General features: G+C 62.2%; 1 protein-coding gene across 15 annotated transcripts in view; it reads right to left on the reverse strand.

Moving 5' to 3' along the window:
- Positions 1-915: 915 nt before the first annotated feature.
- PPP6R2 (protein phosphatase 6 regulatory subunit 2) overlaps positions 916-20,998 on the reverse strand; it is an 85,446-nt gene continuing 65,363 nt past the window's right edge. For 8 of the 15 annotated variants that reach the window (XM_044229005.1, XM_044229011.1, XM_044229009.1 and 5 more), the window contains 18 exons: positions 19,338-19,450; positions 18,857-18,970; positions 17,478-17,604; positions 16,356-16,508; positions 11,542-11,745; positions 10,298-10,362; positions 8,533-8,648; positions 6,924-7,009; positions 6,532-6,612; positions 6,061-6,158; positions 5,527-5,584; positions 5,234-5,358; positions 4,962-5,125; positions 4,434-4,599; positions 4,259-4,347; positions 3,668-3,827; positions 1,820-2,056; positions 916-1,737 (listed from right to left, as the gene is read on the reverse strand). In XM_044229005.1, coding sequence (XP_044084940.1) covers positions 1,686-1,737; positions 1,820-2,056; positions 3,668-3,827; positions 4,259-4,347; positions 4,434-4,599; positions 4,962-5,125; positions 5,234-5,358; positions 5,527-5,584; positions 6,061-6,158; positions 6,532-6,612; positions 6,924-7,009; positions 8,533-8,648; positions 10,298-10,362; positions 11,542-11,745; positions 16,356-16,508; positions 17,478-17,604; positions 18,857-18,970; positions 19,338-19,450 — 2,208 coding nt within the window. In that variant the 3' untranslated portion in view covers positions 916-1,685. The other 7 variants (XM_044229016.1, XM_044229015.1, XM_044229014.1 and 4 more) reach the window with 7 other exon arrangements.

Consider the following 20,998-nt stretch of genomic DNA (forward strand, 5'->3'; position numbering starts at 1 on the left):
CGAGCACCGCCTGGACGGTGGCGGCCATCTGCAGGGGTGCTGCGAAGCGCGCAGACAGGGCCGGACTGTCCGGAGGATGGTTCCGGGTCAGAGGGAATCTGGGGGTGCTGAGGAGGGCGGGCCCCCCAGGGAGCAGGGGTGACAGGTCAGGCTGGGGGTTCCTGGAAGTTTGCTCCAAACGCCTCCCCTCCCCTTTCCCTGGAATCCCACGTCAAGCCGACCGTCCTCCACACCCCGGCCTCTGCCTGGGCCGTGACAGGTGCCGCTACGCTTACTCCTCTCCCACGCCAATGTCCCACCTGCGTGAGGAGCCGGCCAGGTGGGGTGTGGGGGGTGCCTAGCCGGTGGTGGCACCTGTCAGGGCAGAGGTGAGCAGTAGGTGTGGACACAGGAAAGACCCACAAGTGAATCAGGTGAGTGATGAGGAGAGCCCCCAAGTTCTCTCTGGGCCACACGGACCACGACTGGGCCGAGGTTCTCAAGGCCCAGGAAACGCACACCTGGAGTCGTCTACCTGCCCGAATGCGCGCAGGGGCTGGGAGGGTGTCCGTGAGGCTGTCCCTGGGGGAGGAGGTCAGAAGTCCCCAAAGCAGGGGCCGCAGAGTGAGTCAGTGCAGGCCAACACGGCTAAGGAGGGACAGGGACTGTTGAGTGCCCAGGGAGGCCCTGCTGGCTGCCCTCCCCCACCCCCCCAACCCCCGCCCAGCCAGTGAGGACGGTGCGGCCCTGGGGACAGCACCGGCTCGCAGGCCCCGGGCAGAGCTCATTTAAGGACAAGAGCTCAGTGCCTGCTCCCGTCTGGAGACTCCCTGCTGCAGCCGTGGGCATGAGTGTGGGGCAGCAAAGACCCCCCCCCGCCCCCCACTGCCCGCCAGGCTGGGTCCGGGACCCGCAGCTTCACGATACACAGGCTTGTCAGTAAGAATAACACAACTTTTATTGGGAGTTGGGGTCTTGGGTGCCCTGTCAGATTCTCAGAACATTAAAAATGGACTCAACGCAAAATAACCCTACAGACCCCTCCAGGAGGACGGGGCCTGGCCCTGCCCTCCCCGACGGGTGCCCTGGCTCCGCCAAAGCCGGTTTCTGCGCCCCTGTGCCCCATCCTGCGCACACAAGGCCAGCCCCTAACCAGGTGCCCCAACTGCCCACCAGGCCACGAGGGTCTCATTTTAAGGCAGTCAAATGTTGCAGCCTGGCTCAAGGCCAGCTCCCAGGGGCACCGGGCAGCTAAGACCCTGTCTGGCCAGTCCGGCTCCAGACCCGCATTTGTCCCCAGAGCCAGGGAGACCCTTCGCTGTGGCTGGACACAAAAGTGCAAACACGTGGCTCTTTCCTGCGTTTGTTGGAAGGAAAAAAAAAAAAGTAAAAACTGAGGCTCGGAGCCTGTGGCATCCACAGCCATCGCGGCCCTCAGTCCACACGGTGTCTCGGGGTCACGGCCCCCCGCTCCCACCGGCAGAGCGCGCGCCTGAGGCCTTATTGCTGTGCGCGGAGCTGGACTCGAGGCCCCCTCGGGGTCAGGCAGGAGAGGCGCAGGCTGGGCTGTCCAACTGGGTCCAACTGCCAGCTTTACCAATGCAGCATTTATTTTAAAGTTAAATTAAATTAAATTAAAAAAGACAAATTGCATCACCAGGTAGTTTTCTCGATGAAGGGCGCGCCGTGGCCGGGCAGCAGCAGCGTCACACGGGGCCGTTCAAGGCGGCTCCGGCAGGTGGTGGGGAGTCCGTCTTCCTGTAGGAGGAAGGGTCGGGGGTTGGAGCCCTCGCAGCCCGAGAGCCCCAGCCACCCCCACCCCCCAGCCTGACCGGCTCACTTGTCTTTTGTCACTGTCCCCAGCATGGCTGCTGTGCACGTGGCTGGGGCCGCAGTGGGGACGGCCACGGCAGGTCCTGGGGGGCCTGCCATGGTGGCTGGGGTGGGGCCGGCCTTGCTTGGCGCTGGGGGGGCCGCCACGGCAGCCTCGGCAGGGACGGCCACAGCCAGGGTGAAGGTCGCTTCTGCAGGTGCGGGGGAGGTGGGGTCCGACAGCGGGCTGCCGGCACTCTCGGCCCTGTGTGGCAGACAGGCTCCAGTGTCCTGGGCCACCCCCGAGGTAGCCCAGGGACCCACCTGGCCAAGGCAGCTCTGCTACCCCAAGTGCTAGAATCACCAAAGACCCCCTGCCTGCCCACTTGAGGCCTCGGACCTTCCAGGAGGCGCATCCCAAGCTGGCCCCGGACCTCTGGTCTCTCTCCAGACGGCCTCCACCCCCACCCTGTTAGGGGAGGGCCTGCAGGCCCTGTGCCCAGAAACGCTCCCTCCCACGCCTGGAGAGGGAGAGAACAGGTGACCTCAGGACACCAGCCCTGGCACTGGGCGCTGGTCTTCATGGCCCTCCTGTCCACAGCCCGGGAGCAGAGAGCCCACGGCTCGCCCTTTCAGCCCACGCCTGCCCAGTGCTTGCTTCGGGTCCACGAGACCACCTCCAACCACACAAGACCCCTGGGAGCCAGCGACGAGCAACCCCGGGCGGCGGAAGAAACGGACCCTACACTGAAGCCCGGTGACCACGTGTCGGCCCAGATGGGCACAGACCAGGGGTTCACCACGGGTGGCCGGAAACACTCCCGCGGCCAGCCCTGGAAATACACGGCTGGCTTTAAGGAGGACGACACCTGCTTTCCAGAGCGGAGGTGGTTTTCAGGCAGGGGAGTCAGGAAAAGAGGAAGAGGTTTTAAGACTTGCCGTGACTGAGCTTTGAGAAAAAGTTAAAGCCTTTCAAGAACCCAGCGTGTCCCTGTAACCCGAAAGCCACCACTCGTGGCCCCCATGCCTGATCCACGCTCATAAACGAGGCCCCGCTGGCTCCGGGCTAGGTCCCCCAAGGGCGGGGGCCAACGAGGACACGTGTTGTCTGGGGTCCCGGGAATGAGTGTGCTGTGGGCCAGAGCTGAACCCCCACCAGTGGGACGGACCAAGCCGCAAAACCATTTGGGACCACCAGGGCTTGGGGCAGTGGGCTATGGGGGAAGGAAATCCCAGAGGCCACCATGGACTGGTCCTTGTCCCCTCCTGCTGGATCCTGCTGCCCCCCCCCCACGCCACCACCACCTCTCAAGTGCCCACCAGCCCCCCCCCACCCCGTTCCCTATTTCCACAACTCACAGCTCCTTACACGGCCCCCCACACCCCCAGGCCCGGCCAGGGGTTTGTCCAAGGAGAGACCCCAAAGGCCTAGACCCTCGTCCTGCGTGTGAGGCAGAGACACCTGCAGCCAGGCTTCGTGACCCAGAGAGGTCTTTGGACACCCCAGCCCGCTGTCTGAGCACGAGGGACAGCAGACGCGGAATGACGTAAAGGCCGTCATGCCCTCCCCCCACCATCCGGGGCAACCCCAGGTCCTGGGGCGGCAGCTCAGCCGGCCAGAGACCCACAAACCGGGCCACTGTCCTCAGTAAGACCCAGGGTGAGGCAGCCCCATCTCCTAGCCCCCAGGCCGGGACACTCAGGTCCTGTGCTCTCATCTCTATGAAAATGCCTGAGCCCTGGCTCCCACTTGGCCGCCTTGGTCATGGGGCCATCAGGGCAGCAGGGTCAGCCCACTGTCAGGTGAGCAGAGTGCTGGGGACGGCCGGAAATCCGTGTGCCCTAGGGACCCTGTGCCCGCCGCCACCCTGCACACCTGGGGACTGACGCGGACGGCGGAGGGGCCTCCCGGCTGGGCCCCGGACTGACAGCTTCCAAGGCACCAGCCGTCTTCTGCTGGTCCTCACCGTTGTCAGAGGCCACCAAGGGGGCCTTCCTGGTGACACAGGCGCTCCAGGCACACGGGGAAGCCGGGCCTACGAGACAAAGCTACGGATGTCCAGGGAGAACAGAGGGACCTCAGAGTCTACAGCCGTCTGCACGCGTATATTTATAGGAACCGGACGAAGAGACAGTCCTCCCCGAGGCAAGACGGGCCGCCACCCAGCCCTGTGGGGCTTCCGAGCCTGTCTGATGAGGGGCTCAGGGTCAAGGACACTAAACAGGGCCTAGGATGGCCAGTCAGGGGGCACACTGCACCGGGGTGACCTGCCCAGACAAAGCAAGGCCTCAGAGACTGGCCTGGGCTGTGAAAGCCCTCACTGCCTGCCAGAGCTCCCAGCAACATGGACAGGGCAGCCGGCCATACCCACACCCCAAGGACTGCCGGTTTTCCCCTGGGAGTGATGGACCGTGGGACCTGGCCACATCCCCCCCACTCCCTGTGCTCAGAGCCCCTCCTACTCACGGGCTCTCTCTGGGCCCTGGTTCGGCCCCTCCTGGGTATCGCCGTGGCCCGTGTCCACCGGGGAGCTACACCTGGGCCCTGATTCAGAGCTGTAGAAGGCAAGGGTGAGGTCCCCTCTGGGGAGATGTCACCCCCAAGGGCAGATGGGGTGACCTCCTGGCCCGCCCCCCCTTACCAGCAGAAAGGCTGGAAGTCGGTGAACTTGGCCCAGCCTTTCTCCTCCGAAGTCGAGGGACTGTGGGTGCTGGCCGCCCACACGCTGGAACCGACATCCACCGCCACTCCTGGGGCCGGCACTGGCGAGTTCACCGGTTCATCAAACACTGCCCACGAGGTACCTTCTGGGAGGGACACAGCAGTCCAGGCACCCTTGACCCGCAGGTCGGCCCCACCTGCCTTCTGGGCCCTGAAGACCGGGCGCTGCGGGGGTCCCACGGGAAGTGGACCAGTGGACGGACACAGGCCGCTGGCTGTGACGGCGTGGCTGGGTAACCTCGACTGGTGGCAGGGGGCAGCCGGGGGACAGGCCGGAGCACCGGCCACCAATCCTGCGTCATCGTGGCTGGCGGCACGGGAAAGCCACCACTTTGGGGAACATGGCTTGAAAGCTCGTGTATCCCACCATGCACAGGCCAGGTGGGGCCTGTGTCCCCGTCTAAGTCCCCTCCCTGGCCAGCCTGAACCCCGTGTCCCCAGCATCTACCTTCTGAGCCACCCTCCAAGCGAGGACCTTCCTTCTGGGTAGAAGCCAGAGAAGCACCTGCCCGAGCGGCATCCTTGTCTGCTTCCAAACCCTCCTTCCTGTCCTGGCCCCCACGCTGCAGGCCGTTCTTGGAGCAGCTCTCTGAGGTGTGAGGACCCCCAAACCTGGGGAAAGACACAAGGTCAGAGCAGCCACCAGAGGGCACCACATGGGGACCCGCACCGGGCGCATCTCAGTCTCAGGGGCCCTGGGGAGGACCCGTGGCCTCACACCTGGCCCTGGCCGTCACCCGGGCGGCGCGGTGCGTCTCCTCGTCCTCCCAGATGTCATCCTCCTCGTCGTCGTCGAAGGGCTGGATGCGGTCGCTGCAGCAGGCCTCAAACAGAGCTGCGCTGGGCTGCGGGCAAGAGCAGCCACGCAGCTACACGGGCGCCCGGAGAGGCTCAGCCGCGCGAGCGGCTGGCAGGACGGGGCCCGGGCGCCACGGAGCAGCCCTGCCCCCCACTACTGCCCAGCCGGCACGGCGTCCCCCGCACCCCCCGCACGCGAGGAGCAGGGCACTCACGCTGTCCTCGTCCGCGTCGATGCTGAAGTCGATCTCCGCGATCCGATCGAAAGGAGCACTGTGGCGACAAGGGCGGGACTGAGCACCGGGCTGCCCGGGCCCCGGGGACTCCCGCTCGCACCCTTGGGGGACGCCAGCCGCAGCTGCCCCTCCCAGGGGAGCACAGTTGAGTCCAAGGGTGTAGACGGCTCTGCAGGCAGCGACCGGCCACATGGGTGTAGGCAGATGGGGGGCCTCGGACGAAGGGGGCAGCGCTCCATCCGCCTCCCTCCTCGCCCCCACGTGCCGGGCCCACTCCGTCCCCGGTCTGCACAGGGACAACCTGACACCCCTGAGGGTGTCTGAGCCCGGACCCTCCCACAGAGACGGGGCTTTCAGCTGAGAAAGGGGCAGGTCAGCCTCCAGGGCCAGGCAGGACAGGGGACAAGGTCGGGGGAGATGCCGAAGGCTCAGTGGGGGCCACGGGGTCCGTGGGAGGCCTCCCAGTGAGAGGACCCCAGGGTGGACAGCGCCGCGCACGTCCCGGGCGCTCACTTGACGCTGTCGTCCTGGTCAGCAAACTCCTCGTCGTTGAAGCCAAACTGATCCACGAAGGTGGCCGTCATCTGCTGGACCTGGTACTCGGAGAAAGCCTGGCAGGGGGGTGACGCAGGGCAGGCCTCAGCCCGAGGCTGCGCCCAGAAAACCCACTGGTGCTTCGCGGTTTCTCCCAACCTAACCTCTCGGGATAACACGCACGCGGGGTCGTGTCCAAAGAGCCTCGTTTCCTTTAGGTTTCAACACTGTCCACCAGGTCCCCCAGGGTTTACTGATGGAAGGTGGCTGAGGGGGTCCCCCCCCCGTTCCAGGGGCTGCACGCCTGGCCCCACCCCTGCTTGAGCCTGGTGCGTGGGGACGAGCACGCTCCCCTGGGCTGTGTCCCGCAGCGGCTCAGCGGGGCTGGAGGCCCAGGTGCTGCCGAGAGCGGGTCAGGGCTGCCCGAGGTGGCAGAGCGGCCACACGCACCTGCTGCAGGGACAGCTCATTAGGGAAAACGCCCTCCATGTCCTCATCCTCACTCGAGGGGTGAAGGTGGTGGGTGCTTACCTGAAAACAGCCAGAGTGGGTGGACGTGAGCCCCACACCCCCGGGGCTCCGGCCCCCTTGCCCCTCCCCTCAGCACAGGGCACACTGGGCTCGGCATCAGGAGCCCCCGAGAGCATACTAGGGCTCCTGGTGGGACAGGGAAGGGGCTCTGCTGAGGCTTTAGGGGGCCACCGGGGCCTGAAGCAGGACAGCGCTGTGTGTGGGACATGGGGCCACATGGGCGCGCACCCACCCACTCCTGCACGCAAACCCGCACGAGCAGCAGAGGGAAGGCAAGGCCACAGCACCACGGGGCACCCCGAGCCCCTCACCAGGTCCACGGCGTTCCTGCGGTTGGTCTCCGCGAGCGTCTCCTCCACAAAGTTTTCCCAGCGCCCTCGGCAGTCAGCGGGCAGCCCTGGAAGGGGGCGGCGCTGTGAACCAGGGGCCGGCGCCACCGCGCACGGATGGGGAGCGCCCGGAGCGGACCTCAAGGGCTGCCTGCTGGAGGGGAGGGAGGCCGAGGCAGCCAAGAGTCCTGCGGGAACTCGAGGTGCTCACGGGGACAGAGCCCGGCCCCAGCAGAGCAGGACTGCCGAGGAGACGCAGCCCAGCTTCCTTCTCGGTCCGCCGCCTCACTCCCCCCGGCCCAACCCACGTGCCTGTGTCCCCGCTCTGCGGACAGGTCAAGCCCCAGAGAGCCACGGTCCGCAGCCGGTGACAGAAGACCATGGCAGAGAGCTCCTGGCTCAGGTCTCGCACCCCAAACTGTACCCTTCGTGGGGAGACTCCCCGGGCCACATGCCCTGGTCACGGGTGTCAGTGGACCCGGGAGCCAAACACACCCCCCCGCTGCGTCCATCCTGGAGGGCCACCCAGAGCTTCCTCAGCTCACCTCTGGCCCTGGGCCACAGGGACCACAGCTGAGACCCTCCGAGGGGGTGGCCAGGCAGCCAGCGCGGCATGGCCACAGGTCCACACGGTGCGGCCCGCGGTGGGGGACGAGCCCCGGCCCCTCCCTGTGCCTGCTCCCGGCTCACACCCCCGAGTCCCTGCCTCAGCACACCCAGGCAGGCGTGCGACGTCCCAGCTTCGCACGCGCCCTGTGGGGCCTCCGGACAGAGCTCACTGCTCTCTGCAACCACCAGTCCCTCCGCACAAGCCTCCAGCACGGGGCTGAGGAAGACAGTCCTGGTCCCGAAGCTGGTGGGAACACCGGCCCCCGCACCTTGCGCGTCCTGGCTTCCGTCCGCCCTCAGCCTCCCGGACTCACGCGTCCACTCCACCCAGCCGTCCCCCTGAGCTCCGGTGGCCCGGGCATCGTCCGCCTTGGCAGGGATGCACAAGCCCCTCTGAGCAGCCCACTTCCTGTCTGAACCAAGAGCCCCGGGGCCTTCCCTGCTCAGCTGGGGAAGCCCGGTGCCCGGGAACTGAAGATCACGGCGGGACAGCAGAGGGCCAGAGAGGGGCGTGAGGGGTTAGGGCCCCAGGTCGGGGGCGTGGCAGGTGTCTCAAGCCCCACAGTCTCTCTTTGAGCACAGAGGCCAGCTCCCCCAGCTTCCCTAGGTCCCCAGACTTGTGCTGGAAAGGTCTGCAAAGCTGCCTGAGTCAGAGAAGGAGCGCGGCATTCAGGCAGCCCACGGGTGGTCCCTTCTGAACGCAGGCGCCTGCCAGGGCCTGGGGCACAAGGAGACCCCCCAAAGATGTCTGTTCAAAAGCACGGACACGTGGGTCCCAGGCCCACCTGAGAGAAGGTGGGGAAGCAATCAGACTGTCCCAGTTCCGGCTGCACTTGCTGAGGGGCCAGAGCGCAGGAAATGGGGTTGCAGGAGGCGGGTGAGGGTGGGGGTGGGGGGGTCGGGGGTCAGAGGCAGCCTCAGGCAGTAACACCCAGAACAGGGCTCCGGCTGCCAGGAGGCAGTGAGGACGGGAAGGGCTCACCTCGGAGGACGTCGCTGATGTGCGCCCGCACGGGACCCTTCTCCAGGTTCTGCGCCACCGCGTTGGCGATCCGCGTGAGGTGGCCCATGTTGCCGCGCCGCGTGCCGCCCGCTGCCCTGAAGGCGGAGCAGCGGCGTCAGGGGACCCCTGGGCTTTCCCCACTGGGTGTCCACCAGGGCCCTGACCTTGCCACGCACGGCCTTCCCTGTGCCCACTCCGCGCCCCCCGCCCCCGAGAACCCTTCCTTGCAGCCTGACCTGCCGGACACTCGCTCTTGCAGAGCGCCTGCCGCGTGCCCATCACCCCGGTCTCACCACCGAGAGGCGCTGACTAGGCGGACGCTGCCCCCACCTCCACCATCCGGACAGGACCTCCGCACCGTAAGGCCTGATGGGCCAATGCCACGTCCCTGGGCTCACACCCTGACACCTCTGACCTGTCCTGGCCCCAGACGCCCTCCCGACTCCACCCAGAGCTGGCTGACCTGAGGGAAACACCCAGTGGGGCAGAAGACTCTGAAAGACTAAAAGGTAGTGTCCCTGTGTACGTCCTGACCCAGGGACGCTCAGGAACAGACACACGGGACCCAGAGCGGGCAGGCCAGGGCGGGGGCTGCTCCAGGGGGCCGGGCTCCCAGCGGGCCTCACTCTACCCGGCTCTCTGGGTCTCCACGCTGCCTCCCCCTCACTGAGCTCTGCACGCCCTGGGGCCCGCAGCCTCGCTTCGGTCCGCTGCTCCACCCCGCACTCTCGTCCGTCACAAACAAGACCCAACGGCAGGGCCTGTCTTAAAATCCGTTCTGTGTTAGGAAGGTGTAAAACGTTCACACATCTAGAATCACAGCACTTAAGTCCTAGAGAGGCCCGAGTTTTGTTTCTGTCCATGTTCTCTGTCCTAAAAGCCTGACGGCAGCCCGGAGAGAAAGCACAAGCGAGCTCCTGAGCCAGGGGGCCCAGCCTGGCAGAGGAAGGGGTCTGGAGAGAAGCCGGCGCGACAGGCCCACAGGGAGGCCTTTGCACCTCCGGGCGCAGGAGGGCTGGGCCAGGGACAAGGCCACGCAGACGGCCATCTTAACCTCTGGGGTGTCACAAACCCTCAGTGACAGCAGCGAAGTGCCCCCCCGCCGCCAGCAACAGGCGCCCACGCACAGATACACAGAATGCGCGAGGGCAGACTCCGCCCAGGGCTTCAGTGGGCACGGCACGGACCAGGCCCCAGGAAGGACAGAGGGCCCCGTCTTGTATGCTCTACGTATGCTACAGAAGACACAATCTGGTGGGTTCTGTACCAGCAAGATGTGAGCTATGAACCAGCTGAGGTCAGAGAGACCCCGAGAGCAGCCGCCGGCAGGGCTGAGGGAAGGCAGGGTGAGGGCCGGGCCTGGGGCTGCCCACACGGGGACCTGGGTGGTGGAGTTTGGCAGGCACGGGGGAGACCCCCTGTGCGTGTCAGATACAAGCGGGACGGGGCAGGAAAGCCAGCATGAGCAGGCTGGATGCGCCTGGTGGGTTTCAGGGCTCAGTGAGAACTGGCTGGTGGCTACGGTGGGGAGATGGGGGGACTGAGGACACACTGTGGGTGTAAGGTGGGGTCTGGCTGACAGACGGGGAGGGCAGGGATGGAGCACAGCTGCTTGGCCCGTCTCCTCCAGCACGCTGAGCCCTGACCTTCCTGAACTGGCCATGCCATGGCCCCGCCGGAGCCCCGTGCTGGGCCCTTCAGGGGCCCCCGCCCCCAACCCCACCGCTCCCCCATGGCTTCTTACTGTGCGTGATCATTTGCTTCCCAGGCCTCCAGGATCCTCTGGACCAGGCAACACTTCTGGAACAGCTAGAGGCAGAGGTGACACCAGTCAGGGCCTACAGGGCTGCACACACCCCTCCGCCGGCCCCTCCACGGTGAAGCAGGCACATCAGCACCAAGCTGTGTCCTGTGGGTGGGGACACCGTTAGGGGCTCCCTGCAGTCCCCAGCAAACAGCAGGGCAGCCGCTGCCCCAGGCCCCACAGGGCTGCCCGGGGCCGCTCCTTCCACCTGGCTTCCTCCCACCTTCTCTGTGTCCAGAGGCAAGGACTGCGCCCGAGTGCGGTTTCCTGTGCCTGCACGTTTGTTCTGGGACTCAACTCGCCCCCCACCCCTCACGGGGCCCCCCACACCCTCCCTGGGTGGACCTCACCACTGCGGCTGCCTGTCCGCAGCTGTCCACCCCAGGGCCGCCGTCCAGCTCAGACCGGCTCGCTGCAGGACTCGCTCAAGCCACACACCCTCTACGGGGACTGTCACCAGAGACCCAGGCCTTCCCAAGCCTCTGCTCCTCCTGGGTGGGCCTCACAGCCTGAGGGTAGGAGCAGCCCCTGCAGAGCCCCAGGCCTTGGCAGGAAAGCTCTCCGAGGCGGCTCCTTGGCCAGGGCAGGGCACTTGCTCCCTCTCCTCAGCAAACACCTGCTGAGGCCAACCCCCCGCCAGATGCAGACTGTCCAGGGCAAGGGAGACCGGGCAGTGGGGGTGCACTCGCTCGAGGACCCAGAGCCGTGGGCAGTCCTGGAGGTGGGCGTCCGTCACGCACTCACGGGGGAGCAAGGAAGAGCCAAGGAAAAGAGAGAGAATGTAGTTTCAGAAGGTCCATTATCCAAGAACGTTTTCTCATGAGACTCAACATTCTCTCTCTTTCCCTTGCATGTTCCTTGGACAGCAGAAGACGCGACAGGACACGGCACACTGGCCTGGAAGGAGCAGACCCTGGGGCAGCCTCCCTGTCTGCTGACTGCAGCCTACCACGGGGCCTTGCCATCGGCTCCCCCAGGTCAGGGGCCCTGGCAAACGTGGACACTTTCTTTGTGACTGTCCGTCTCATGGGTGGAGGGCGGGCAGGGCCTCCACATCCCAGGGGGGTTACGGGGCAGCCGTGGGCAGCCCATGTTAGTGCTGATATCCACACAACTCAGGATGGGGTTCAGCGAACAGAGACACGGGGGCACACAGCAACACACACGACACTGGCTGGACTTACATGGGTCACCATTGTGTTCTCGGGACAGCTGGCGGCAGGCTGGGGGGTCTCAGGGTCCCCATTCCCGGGCAGAAGCTCCACCCCACTGTCCGGTCCACTGGCTCCTGCCCTGTCCTCCCGGGCGGCGTGGGACAGGATAGCGGCTATGCACAGTTCCACTTGGAAGTGCAAGAAGTTATTCCAGGTGTATTTAAAAAACAGGTCCTGGGGTAAACAGAGGACAGAGGAAAGTCCACGGACTGATTTTCTCCTAGCGGCAGGACCACAGAGGCGAGGGGGCCGCTGCCCGCTGACCATCTAGGTGGTCAGGGGATGCTGAAGGCTCTTCCCCAATGTGTTCTCTCCGCGCCACCTGCCCTCCGTCTGCGGCTGCTGCTGTCTCACTCGCGTTCAACTCTGCTCTCCTCTGACCGCGTCCTGGGGTGGGTTTACCCTTCTGTCCTTAAGTTAGAAGCTTAACTCCTTCATTTTTAGCCTTTTTTCCTCCCCCAGGTACCCTTACACATTTTGCTCTATGGCATTTTTACCGTTCTTCCTTTAGGATTTTGTCTTTGACCCACGAGTTACTGGAAGTACATTAAATTCTCAAACATCCGGGGACTTCCTTCAGGAGGGGACACGACACTGAGACGCGCACCCACGGACGCTCCCTGAGGGGACCCAGCGGGGCCCACGCCTCAGCTGCACAGGCTGAAGCCCAGAGGAGGCTGGATGAGGGGGCTGCCTCCCTCCCCTAGAACAGGGCCGGGCGCGGCCGCCTGCCTCGGACCCTCTGGCCCCGCATGCCGGCAGCAAGCAGGGGAGACGCAGAATGGCCACCCACACCCCGCAGCGGCTACGGCAGCCCTCTGCTGTCCGTGAGGGATGGCGAAGGGCGCGCAGCGCGGGAGACAGGGCAGGAGGACGGGTGCAGACCTCACCCTCCTTCACACCAAGGATCTGGGGGATGGCTAAAGGCAGGAAGCCACGTGCCTGACACAGTTCTCAAACCTCAGCTTCACATGCTCTGCCCGTGTGGCCTGGGGTGGCCCTGGAGGTGACTTCACGATGTTACTGATGTTCCTTCCTCTTCAACAGAGCCAGACCCACCCCCCAAGAAAGGAAAGCGCAGGCCAGACGGCTTCACTGGTGAATTCCAGCAAACACCTCAAGAAGAACCAACCGCCCCAACCGTTCTCAACCTCTTCCCCCAAAGAGAAGCAACACTTTCTAGTTCATTTCCTGAGGACAGTGCTACCTAGCTCTCAGAGCCGGAGGAAGACATCCCAAGGCGACCACACACCAGTGGCCCTTATGAACATCCACGCAAACACCCTCACCAAAATCCGAGCAAACCAGACCGGCGGCACGTCAAGGGACGGCGCTCCAAGGCCCATGGGACTTACTCCTGGGACGCAGGGATGGTCTGACTCCGAAGAGCCGTGGAATGCACCTTGTTAGCACAACAGAGGAAAAACCCACATCATCATTTCAGCTGCTACTGAAAGCACATGTGGCAACACAGAACACGTTTTCTTGATAAAAACACTATGTAAGAAACGAACAATCAACGGAAACCTCCTTGGCGTACCAGAGGTCGTGCGTGGCCAGCCCACAGTACACACCGCCCCTAGGGGTGAAGGACTGAACGCTTTTTCTCTGGCAAGAACAAGGCCAGCACGCGCACCTTCGATCGGATCGCGCACTGGGAGTCCCAAACAGAGCAAGTAGGAGCAGGAACAAACGGGAGAGAAAGAAGTAAAACTGCCCTTTCACAGACGCAGAGAACGTCACAGGTTCCCCGTAAACTGTCAGAGCCCACAGACAGGTTCAGCATAGTCACAACACAAAATCAACACACAAATCTGTGTACTTCCGCACACTAACAACTAAGATTTAAAAAATTAAGAAAACAATTCCATTTATGGTAAGATTCAAAAGAATAAAATACTTGGGAATAAATTAAACCTAGAAAATGAAAGACTTGTACACTAGACACTACAAACACCGCTAAGTAAATAAACGGAAAGACATCCACGTTCATGGATCGGAAGACTTAATTTCGTTAAGATGACAATACTCCACAAAGTGATCTACGGACTAATATGTACCAAAATCCCAATGGCACTTTTTTTTTTTTGGCTAGAAATAGAAAACCCATCCTAAAATTCACTTATTTTTCTTTCTAAGATTTTATTTATTTAGTTGAGAGTGAGAGGGAGAGACAGCATGTGAGAGGGCAGGGTCAGAGGGAGAAGCAGACTCCCAGCTGAGCAGGGTCGGAGGGAGAAGCAGACTCCCAGCTGAGCAGGGCGCCTGACGTGGGACGTGATCCGGGACTCGGGGATCATGACCTGAGCTGAAGACAGAGGCCTAACTGCTGACTGAGCCACTCAGGAGCTCCCATCCTAAAATTTATATGGAATCTAAAGGGATCTCAAAGAGCCAAAATAATCTTAAAAAAGAACAGGGTTGGGGAACTCACACTTGCCAACTTTAAAGCTTACTACACAATGACAGTAATCAAAATAGAGCGGTACAGGCATGCAGACAGACATACACAGAAAAAGAACAGAATGAGTCTAGAAGAACACCCTCACATATCTGGCCAGCTGATTCTTTTTCTTTCCTTTCTTTCCTTCCTTCCCTCTTCCCCCAGACCCCTTTCCTCCCTCCTTCCCTCTCTTTCCTTCGTTTAAGGGCTCTCTAACCCCAGCCTGGTGCTCAAACTCACAAGCCTGAGATCAAAGGCCACATGCTGCACCCAGTGCGCCAGCCGGCCCCGTGTGCTCAACTGATTTTCAGCAGGTGTCCCCACCATTCACGTGGGAAAAACCAGCCTCCCAGCAAACGGTGCTGGGAGGAATGGACACCCGCCTGCGGAAGAACGAACTGGGACCCTCACCTTACACCGCATATAAAAATTAACCGGAATACATCAAAGCCTAGTAAAGTAGGACCATAAAACTCTTCAGAGAAAACATACAGGGAAAACTTCACGACAGTAGATCTGGCAATGATTTCTTGCACGTAACACCCAAAACACAATCAATAAAGAAAAAAAATGGGTTAAGTTAGCCTTTATCAAAATTTACAACTTTCATGTCAGAGATACTATCAAGAGAATGAAAATAATCTACAGAATGGGAGAAAATATTTCACATCATATATCTGATAAATTTTAATACACAGAATATATAAAGAGCTCCTACAACTCAACCATAAATAATGAACCCAATTAAAAAACAGACAAAGGACTTGAACAAACACTTCTCCAAAGATAATCGTTAGGGAAATGCAAAGCAGAACCCCCCAAATCCCACAAAATACCACTTACAGCACTAGGACAGCTATTATTAAAAAACAAACAAACAAAAAACCCAATAAACAGAAAACAGGTGTTGGGGGGGATGTGGAGGAGACTGACGGGAACGGAAGCTGTACAACCACCGCTGAAACCAGTGTGGAGGTTCCTCAAAACCTTAATCCCCAAAATTCGTTCTGACCCAGCAATTCCACTTCCGGGATACACCCGAAGGAAGTGAGAGCTTCAGAGAGACACCGTCCACCGGGACTCAGAGCAGCGTTACTCACGACGCCCAAACGTCCCCTGCCGGAGGAAGGGACGGACAAAACGCGGCCCGTGGGCGTCGTGGAGGAGTCCTCGGCCTTGAAAAGGAAGGAGCCGCGGACACCTGCCAGGACCTGGGGGACCCCCGAGGACACGGTGCTGAGTGAAACCAGCCAGACACAGAAAGACGAGTCCTGGCCCCACTTCTTGGAGGCACCCGCGGTGGTCAGACCCGGGGACAGAGTCGACGGTGGGGCAGGGAGGGGGCTGCGGGGGGACACTGCTTACTGGTCAGAGTTTCTGTCTGAAAAGATGAGAAAGTTCCAGAAACAGACATTGGTGATGTTTATATAACACCGTAAATATACTTAATGCCACTGAACTGTACACTTAAAAGTGATAAAAATGCTCAATTTTAGGTTATATATATTTTCTCACAATAAAATAAAAGCAAAAAGATGGGTGGGGGAGAGGAAAAAGGAAAGCAGGCCTTTCATAACCGCATCCCTGATCCGTAGCTCGGCTCACAGTCCAGACACTGGAAGAAACTGATGGTCCTCCGGGCCTGCTTCCAAGGCCGGCCCCTCCCGGGGCAAGGACTCGAATGTTAGAAGATTCCCACTCTCTGGGAGTAGCGGCCCTACTGCAAGGCAGGAGACCGGACTGGAGACTGTCTCTGCTCACGGCTGACACCCAGGGTGACGCCCTGTCCGGTCAGCACCCCCCGGCCACAGGAGCTGCCCACAGCCAGCCCTGCCTGCTGGCCCCTCTTCCTCAGGCACCAAGGCTGTCCTGGGGCTGAGAGACATCTGCAGAGGGCAGGACCACTTCCCACCGGCTTGGCCAAGAACCGCTAGAGGACCTTTGACAGTGGATGACCAGGAGCTGATCTTTTAGGACGTTTTATATTGAACAGCCACTTGAGTTCCATCTTCCGCAGAAATCAGAAAGGAGGGGGACGGTCATTTCTCCATTCCCTCAAACTGCATTAGAAATCTGCCCTGTGCTTCCAGAGCAATTCTCCCCGAGCCTACAGCAAGGCCTGTCCCGCTGTCCCTCAGCTTCCCAGCAACCGGTGCCAGCAACCCTGGGGCAGGCCCGGGAACCAGTCTCTCTGCACAGACCACACCCGTTCTGGGTCGGCCCGAAGCCTCTCCTCGCCCTCCCCCGGGTCCGCAGCCCAGGTCCCGCCGGCCGCCTCTGACGCGCCCGCCCGCTCCGCCCACCCGCACAGAGCAGAGAGCGGCGCAGGGCGGCCGCTCACCAGCAGCAGGCCCATGGTGTCGAGCCGGCAGAGCTCCCGGTTGATGCCAGGGGTGTTGGTGTGCAGCAGCGCGGCCATGAGGCGGGCCCCGTGCAGGCGGGCGTTGCCCAGGGGCTCCTCCAGCACGCCGATGGTGGTCAGGATCGCTTCTTTCTACAGACAAAGAAGCGCCGCCTGGTTAGAGCCTTGCCACCAGCATGACCACTGCCGGCTTCTCTCGACTCTGGTGCTACCTGCTCAAAGGCACAGGGCCACCACCCCACAGTGTGGCCCAGCCCGGCGACGCGTGGGATGTGTGCGTGGAGACCGGTCAAGGCAGCACTGCCTGCAAGAGGACAGGAGGGTCAGCGGGATTAGGGACCCACCCCTCCCCCAGGGCCTCACAGAGCAGCGAGCAATGGTGGTCCACGGCCCCCAGAAGCCCAGGGCTCTCCGGTCTCAACAAAGCAAGCAAAGAGATGTGCACCTCAGCTCACGAGACATGTCCAAGATGGGGCGGCTCTCAGGACACAGAGCTCGCCCCACGAACACTCTCGGAGGCGGCGGCTAACAGTGGCCTCACCACACTGGACGCAGGGGTCTCCCGACCCCACACATAGCAGCATGACGTATCCACCTTCTCCTTAACCCAGGGTTCCAGAATCCCACCTTCAGGAAGCTCACTTTCTAGTGGGAGAGGCGGGCAGCAAGTTCACAGCTAAGAGAAGCCAGGCCGCAGAAGCCAGGCCGAGCGCGCCCGGGAAAGGGAAAGGGGCCGAGACGGAGGGGCTCCGCGGTGAGCTGGAGGGCGGCTAAGTGACGGAGCCCTTCCCTGTGTGACCCAAGTGGTGCCCAGAGCTGCTGAGCTGAGCAAAGGGCTCCCCTGGCCTGGTGTCCCGGACTTGGAGGCCAGACCTACGCTGGGCAAACTCGGACTCTCGGACGGCCCGACTTCAGAGCACAGGAGTCATGTGCGCGGGGGCTACGAACTGCTCAACCCCCAGGCCGGGCGCCAGAGCAGAGCTGGACACTGGGCAGCTGAGAGGGCGGAGACGCGCTCCTGGCTGGTTCTCCCGCCGGGGTGCGGTGCCCTCCGGTCGGCAACCGCAGCGCAGCGGCCTCGACCCACTCAGGGTCACCCACCTTGGGCGGGCAGAGCAGAAGCTGGTGGAAGTCCTTCAGTCGTGGCTCAATGCCGTGCAGGACGCTGCTGCTGACGGTGCACAGCCCCTCCAGTCCCTGAGAAAAGGAGTCCACCAAGCCCTCTGTCCTGTGGACGAGGACAGGAGATGGAGACACGGGGGGGACGCCCCCCTCTGTCTCACCTCCCTCCCCAACCTCTCCACTCGCTGGCTCAGGAGGGGTCTGGTGACCAGCACAGAGACGAGAGAAAACTGCCGCTGGCCTCCAGAATATGCTCCCCGGTGATGACCGAGGGCAGCCCCTCGCCCCTGCTGGGCTGGCGGCACCTCACGCTCACTGGACCACCTCCCAGTTAGAAAAGTAATGTGTCACCGTGATAGGAAAACACTTTAAATACAAAAAAAAAAGAAAGAAAGAAAGAATAAAAAAGAGAATCAGCAAGCTCATCTCTGTTTTGTTTTTTTTGTTGTGGTTTTAAGACTTTATTTATCCATTGAGAGAATGCAAGCGGGGAGAGGAGCAGAGGGAGGGGCAGGACTCCCGCGCAGACTCCGTGCACTGTGGGCCACCCCCACCCCTCCACGGGCTCGAGCCCAGGACCCTGAGATCACAACCCCACCCGACACCAACAGTGGGTGCTTATACGGACAGCCTCCCTGAGGCCCCTCATCTCTGTTTTCATGTGTCATTTCCATGCTGTCCCTTCACTGCAGCCAAAGCGGGGAAAGGCCCTCAGAAGAGCCCCCGCTTCCTACAGAAAAGGGCCGGGCTTCCTGGGCGCGCGAACAGAAAACAATCAGTCCTCTGGCGGCTAACCGGAGTAGGCGGGGACAGCGTCCTCATTCCGGCTTTAGGTACTAAACTGATGGATACGTGCGGGGTCCCGCAGAGAGAGAGAAAAGTCCCCAAGAGTCTCACTACCAACATTAAGGCAATTTCCTGTCACTTCCTCGTTCTTCTGTTGTTGCTGCTAAGTCCAGCCCCTCCGTGCCGAGGCTTCGACGAAGCTCCCCCAGAACGCGGAAGTAAGAGAACTAGGGGCCCCAGGAGCCAGGGCAGGACAGGACAGCGCACAGCAGACAGGCGCACAGACGTGCACACCTCACCCCCCCCACGGGGCCATGCACACCAGACCCACAGCCCACACGCTGGGACGGTCCGCAGGGCACGCTCACTGGCCACACCTCTCCTACAGACCCATGTAGGAACACTCTGGAAGCCGGGGGCGCTCGGTGCCTTGGGACTGGGGCGGGAACATGATGGATGCCTCCAGCAGCGGAGTCCAACCCTCCGATCGCTCACACGGTTAACGTGCGCGGAACACACGCCGCGCCCAGCACCCCAGCGCTCACTGGGCGCTCAGCCACGCAGACACTCACCCAGCCCGCCGCGTTTCCAGCAAGGTGAGTAACACCTGAGTCCCGCTGACGAGGCAGCTCTCCGTGCGGTCTCCGTCAAACATGTTCTTGAGGAGGCGCTCCACGCAGTCCTGCCTGTCGGCACACACGCGGCTCGCTGCTGCGGCGGCAGACGCGGCGCCGCCCGAAGCCCAGGGCACCGCCTCTGCTCTCCGTGAAGCGGGAGCACCCTAAAGCTCACAGGGGCTCTGCTCGGCCCCCAGAGCTCTCACGACGCTCCGGGGGAGCTCTCCCTGCCGGCCTGGGGCCCATGCACCTGCCCGGAGAGCCCCGCAGCCGGGCCCGGGAGAGGCAGGCCTCTCAGCGCACGGGCGGCGTGGCGGAGCCCACTCCTCCGAGTCTGAATCCGAGCGCCGGTACCCGCCGGGGCTCAGGGCAGGGCGCGCAGACTCCCTAGTGACGGACAGACCCCTGCCCGCCCTGCCGGGCCGCCAGCACTCACGACTCCAGCACTGCGAGGAGGGGGTCGGGCTCCGGCGCCTCCTGCAGCTGACTGCCCTGCTCGCGGCCCAGCCGGATGATGTCACAGAGGGTCTGCGAGGCGTTGGACTGTCTCTGGAACGAGAAGGAGATGCGGCGCTGCCCTCAGGGCTGAGGAGAAAGGCCAGCCGCCGCCCGGACCGCGGGAGCTGCCCCCTGCTCAGGGCTCGGAAGGACCGCGGGCTCTCTCAACCGGCCGTTTCAGAGAGCACTGGCTGGCCTTTCTGACGTCAGGATGCTAGTCTGTCCAGACCTTCTCGATGAACTGAACGATCCCCAAGAGTCCAAACGGGGCTCTCTCAAGGGTCAAATACACCAGACGCTGCTCCACCCCGTGGGCCCCTTTGAGACAGACAGTGGCCGCGTCAGTGACACTGCATTTTAAATTCCTACTTAAAATAGGAAGCGTTAAATCGTAGCTGCTAACATTCCGAGTGAGTCCTGGATGCTAACGGAACCAGCAAGTGCTACAGAGGAAACAGGAGACCTCGACTCTTCCGGGGCAAGACTACCCTTTAACCGGGGAAACTCCGGGCAGCGCACTGCGGCGGCATGGGGTGCTCGGTGATGCGGCGCGCCCCGGGCTGCTTGCCGGGAGCGTCAGAACACGCAGCCCTCACGGGCACGCCAGGGGCACTCTGGGCTGAAGGGAGTGGGCCCGTGACTATTTAAGGGAGAGATGAAAGCAGCCGGGAGGTCCCTGTGGCCTCGCCCCAGCCTCTGGGCCGGGGAACAGGCCAGTCAGCCCAGTGTCCCCGCGCCTCAGCCTGGAGCCCAGGCCCTCCTGCCCAGCTGTCTGCCGGCCGCAGCAACGGCGCGGCCATGAGCCTGCACTGCCGTCCAACTGCTGAGGGCAAGCAAGTGTCTTTACTTTTGTCATGCACAGAAAAAGGCCTGTCAGGATCTACTCCAAACTCAACAGCGGTTCTTGCAGGGAGCGGGCAGAGGCCAAGAGAGGAAGCCCCGCTGCCATCCCACACGCCCCTACGCAGCTAGCGGGAGCCTTCCTCCCAGAGCTCACGACCCTGCAAATCCCACCTCCTCAAGCGTGGGCTGGACCCAGCCACTGCCTTCGAGAAAGCAGAATACAGCCACAGGGCAGACTATCCATTTAAAAAAAAAAGGATTTTATTTATTTGAGAGCGCGCACGCACGAGAGAGAGTGAAGGCGAGCAGGGCGGGCCAGAGGGAGAAGCAGGCTCTCCACGGAGCAAGGAGCCGCTGCAGGACTCGACCCCTGAGCTGAAGGCACCCGAGCACGCCAGACTGTCCCTGCTAAGATGAATGTGCAGAAGAATGGCTTCCGTCTTGCTCACTCCAAAGGAAGCAAGCAGCACACTGCAAGCTGCCCTGCGGACAGGCCCACCTGCCCTCGAGGAACAGAGTCCTGCTGAGCCGCTGGTGACCCTGGAAGCGGGCCCTTCCCACGCTGAGCCCTGACATGCCCACAGTCTTGTGACAGACCCTGTGCAGAGCACCCACTAAGCCATGTCCAGGTCCCTGACTCACAGAAACAGAAATAAAAAACGCTTTCTGTTATAAGCAACAGAGTAATCTGTTACTCAGCCAGAGATAACTAATTCAGCTCCTTAGTTTTTTATAAAATGTAGTTACTATTATCAT

The sequence above is a fragment of the Neovison vison genome, chromosome 12 (assembly GCF_020171115.1).
Source record: "Neovison vison isolate M4711 chromosome 12, ASM_NN_V1, whole genome shotgun sequence".
Lineage (NCBI taxonomy): Eukaryota > Metazoa > Chordata > Mammalia > Carnivora > Mustelidae > Neogale > Neogale vison.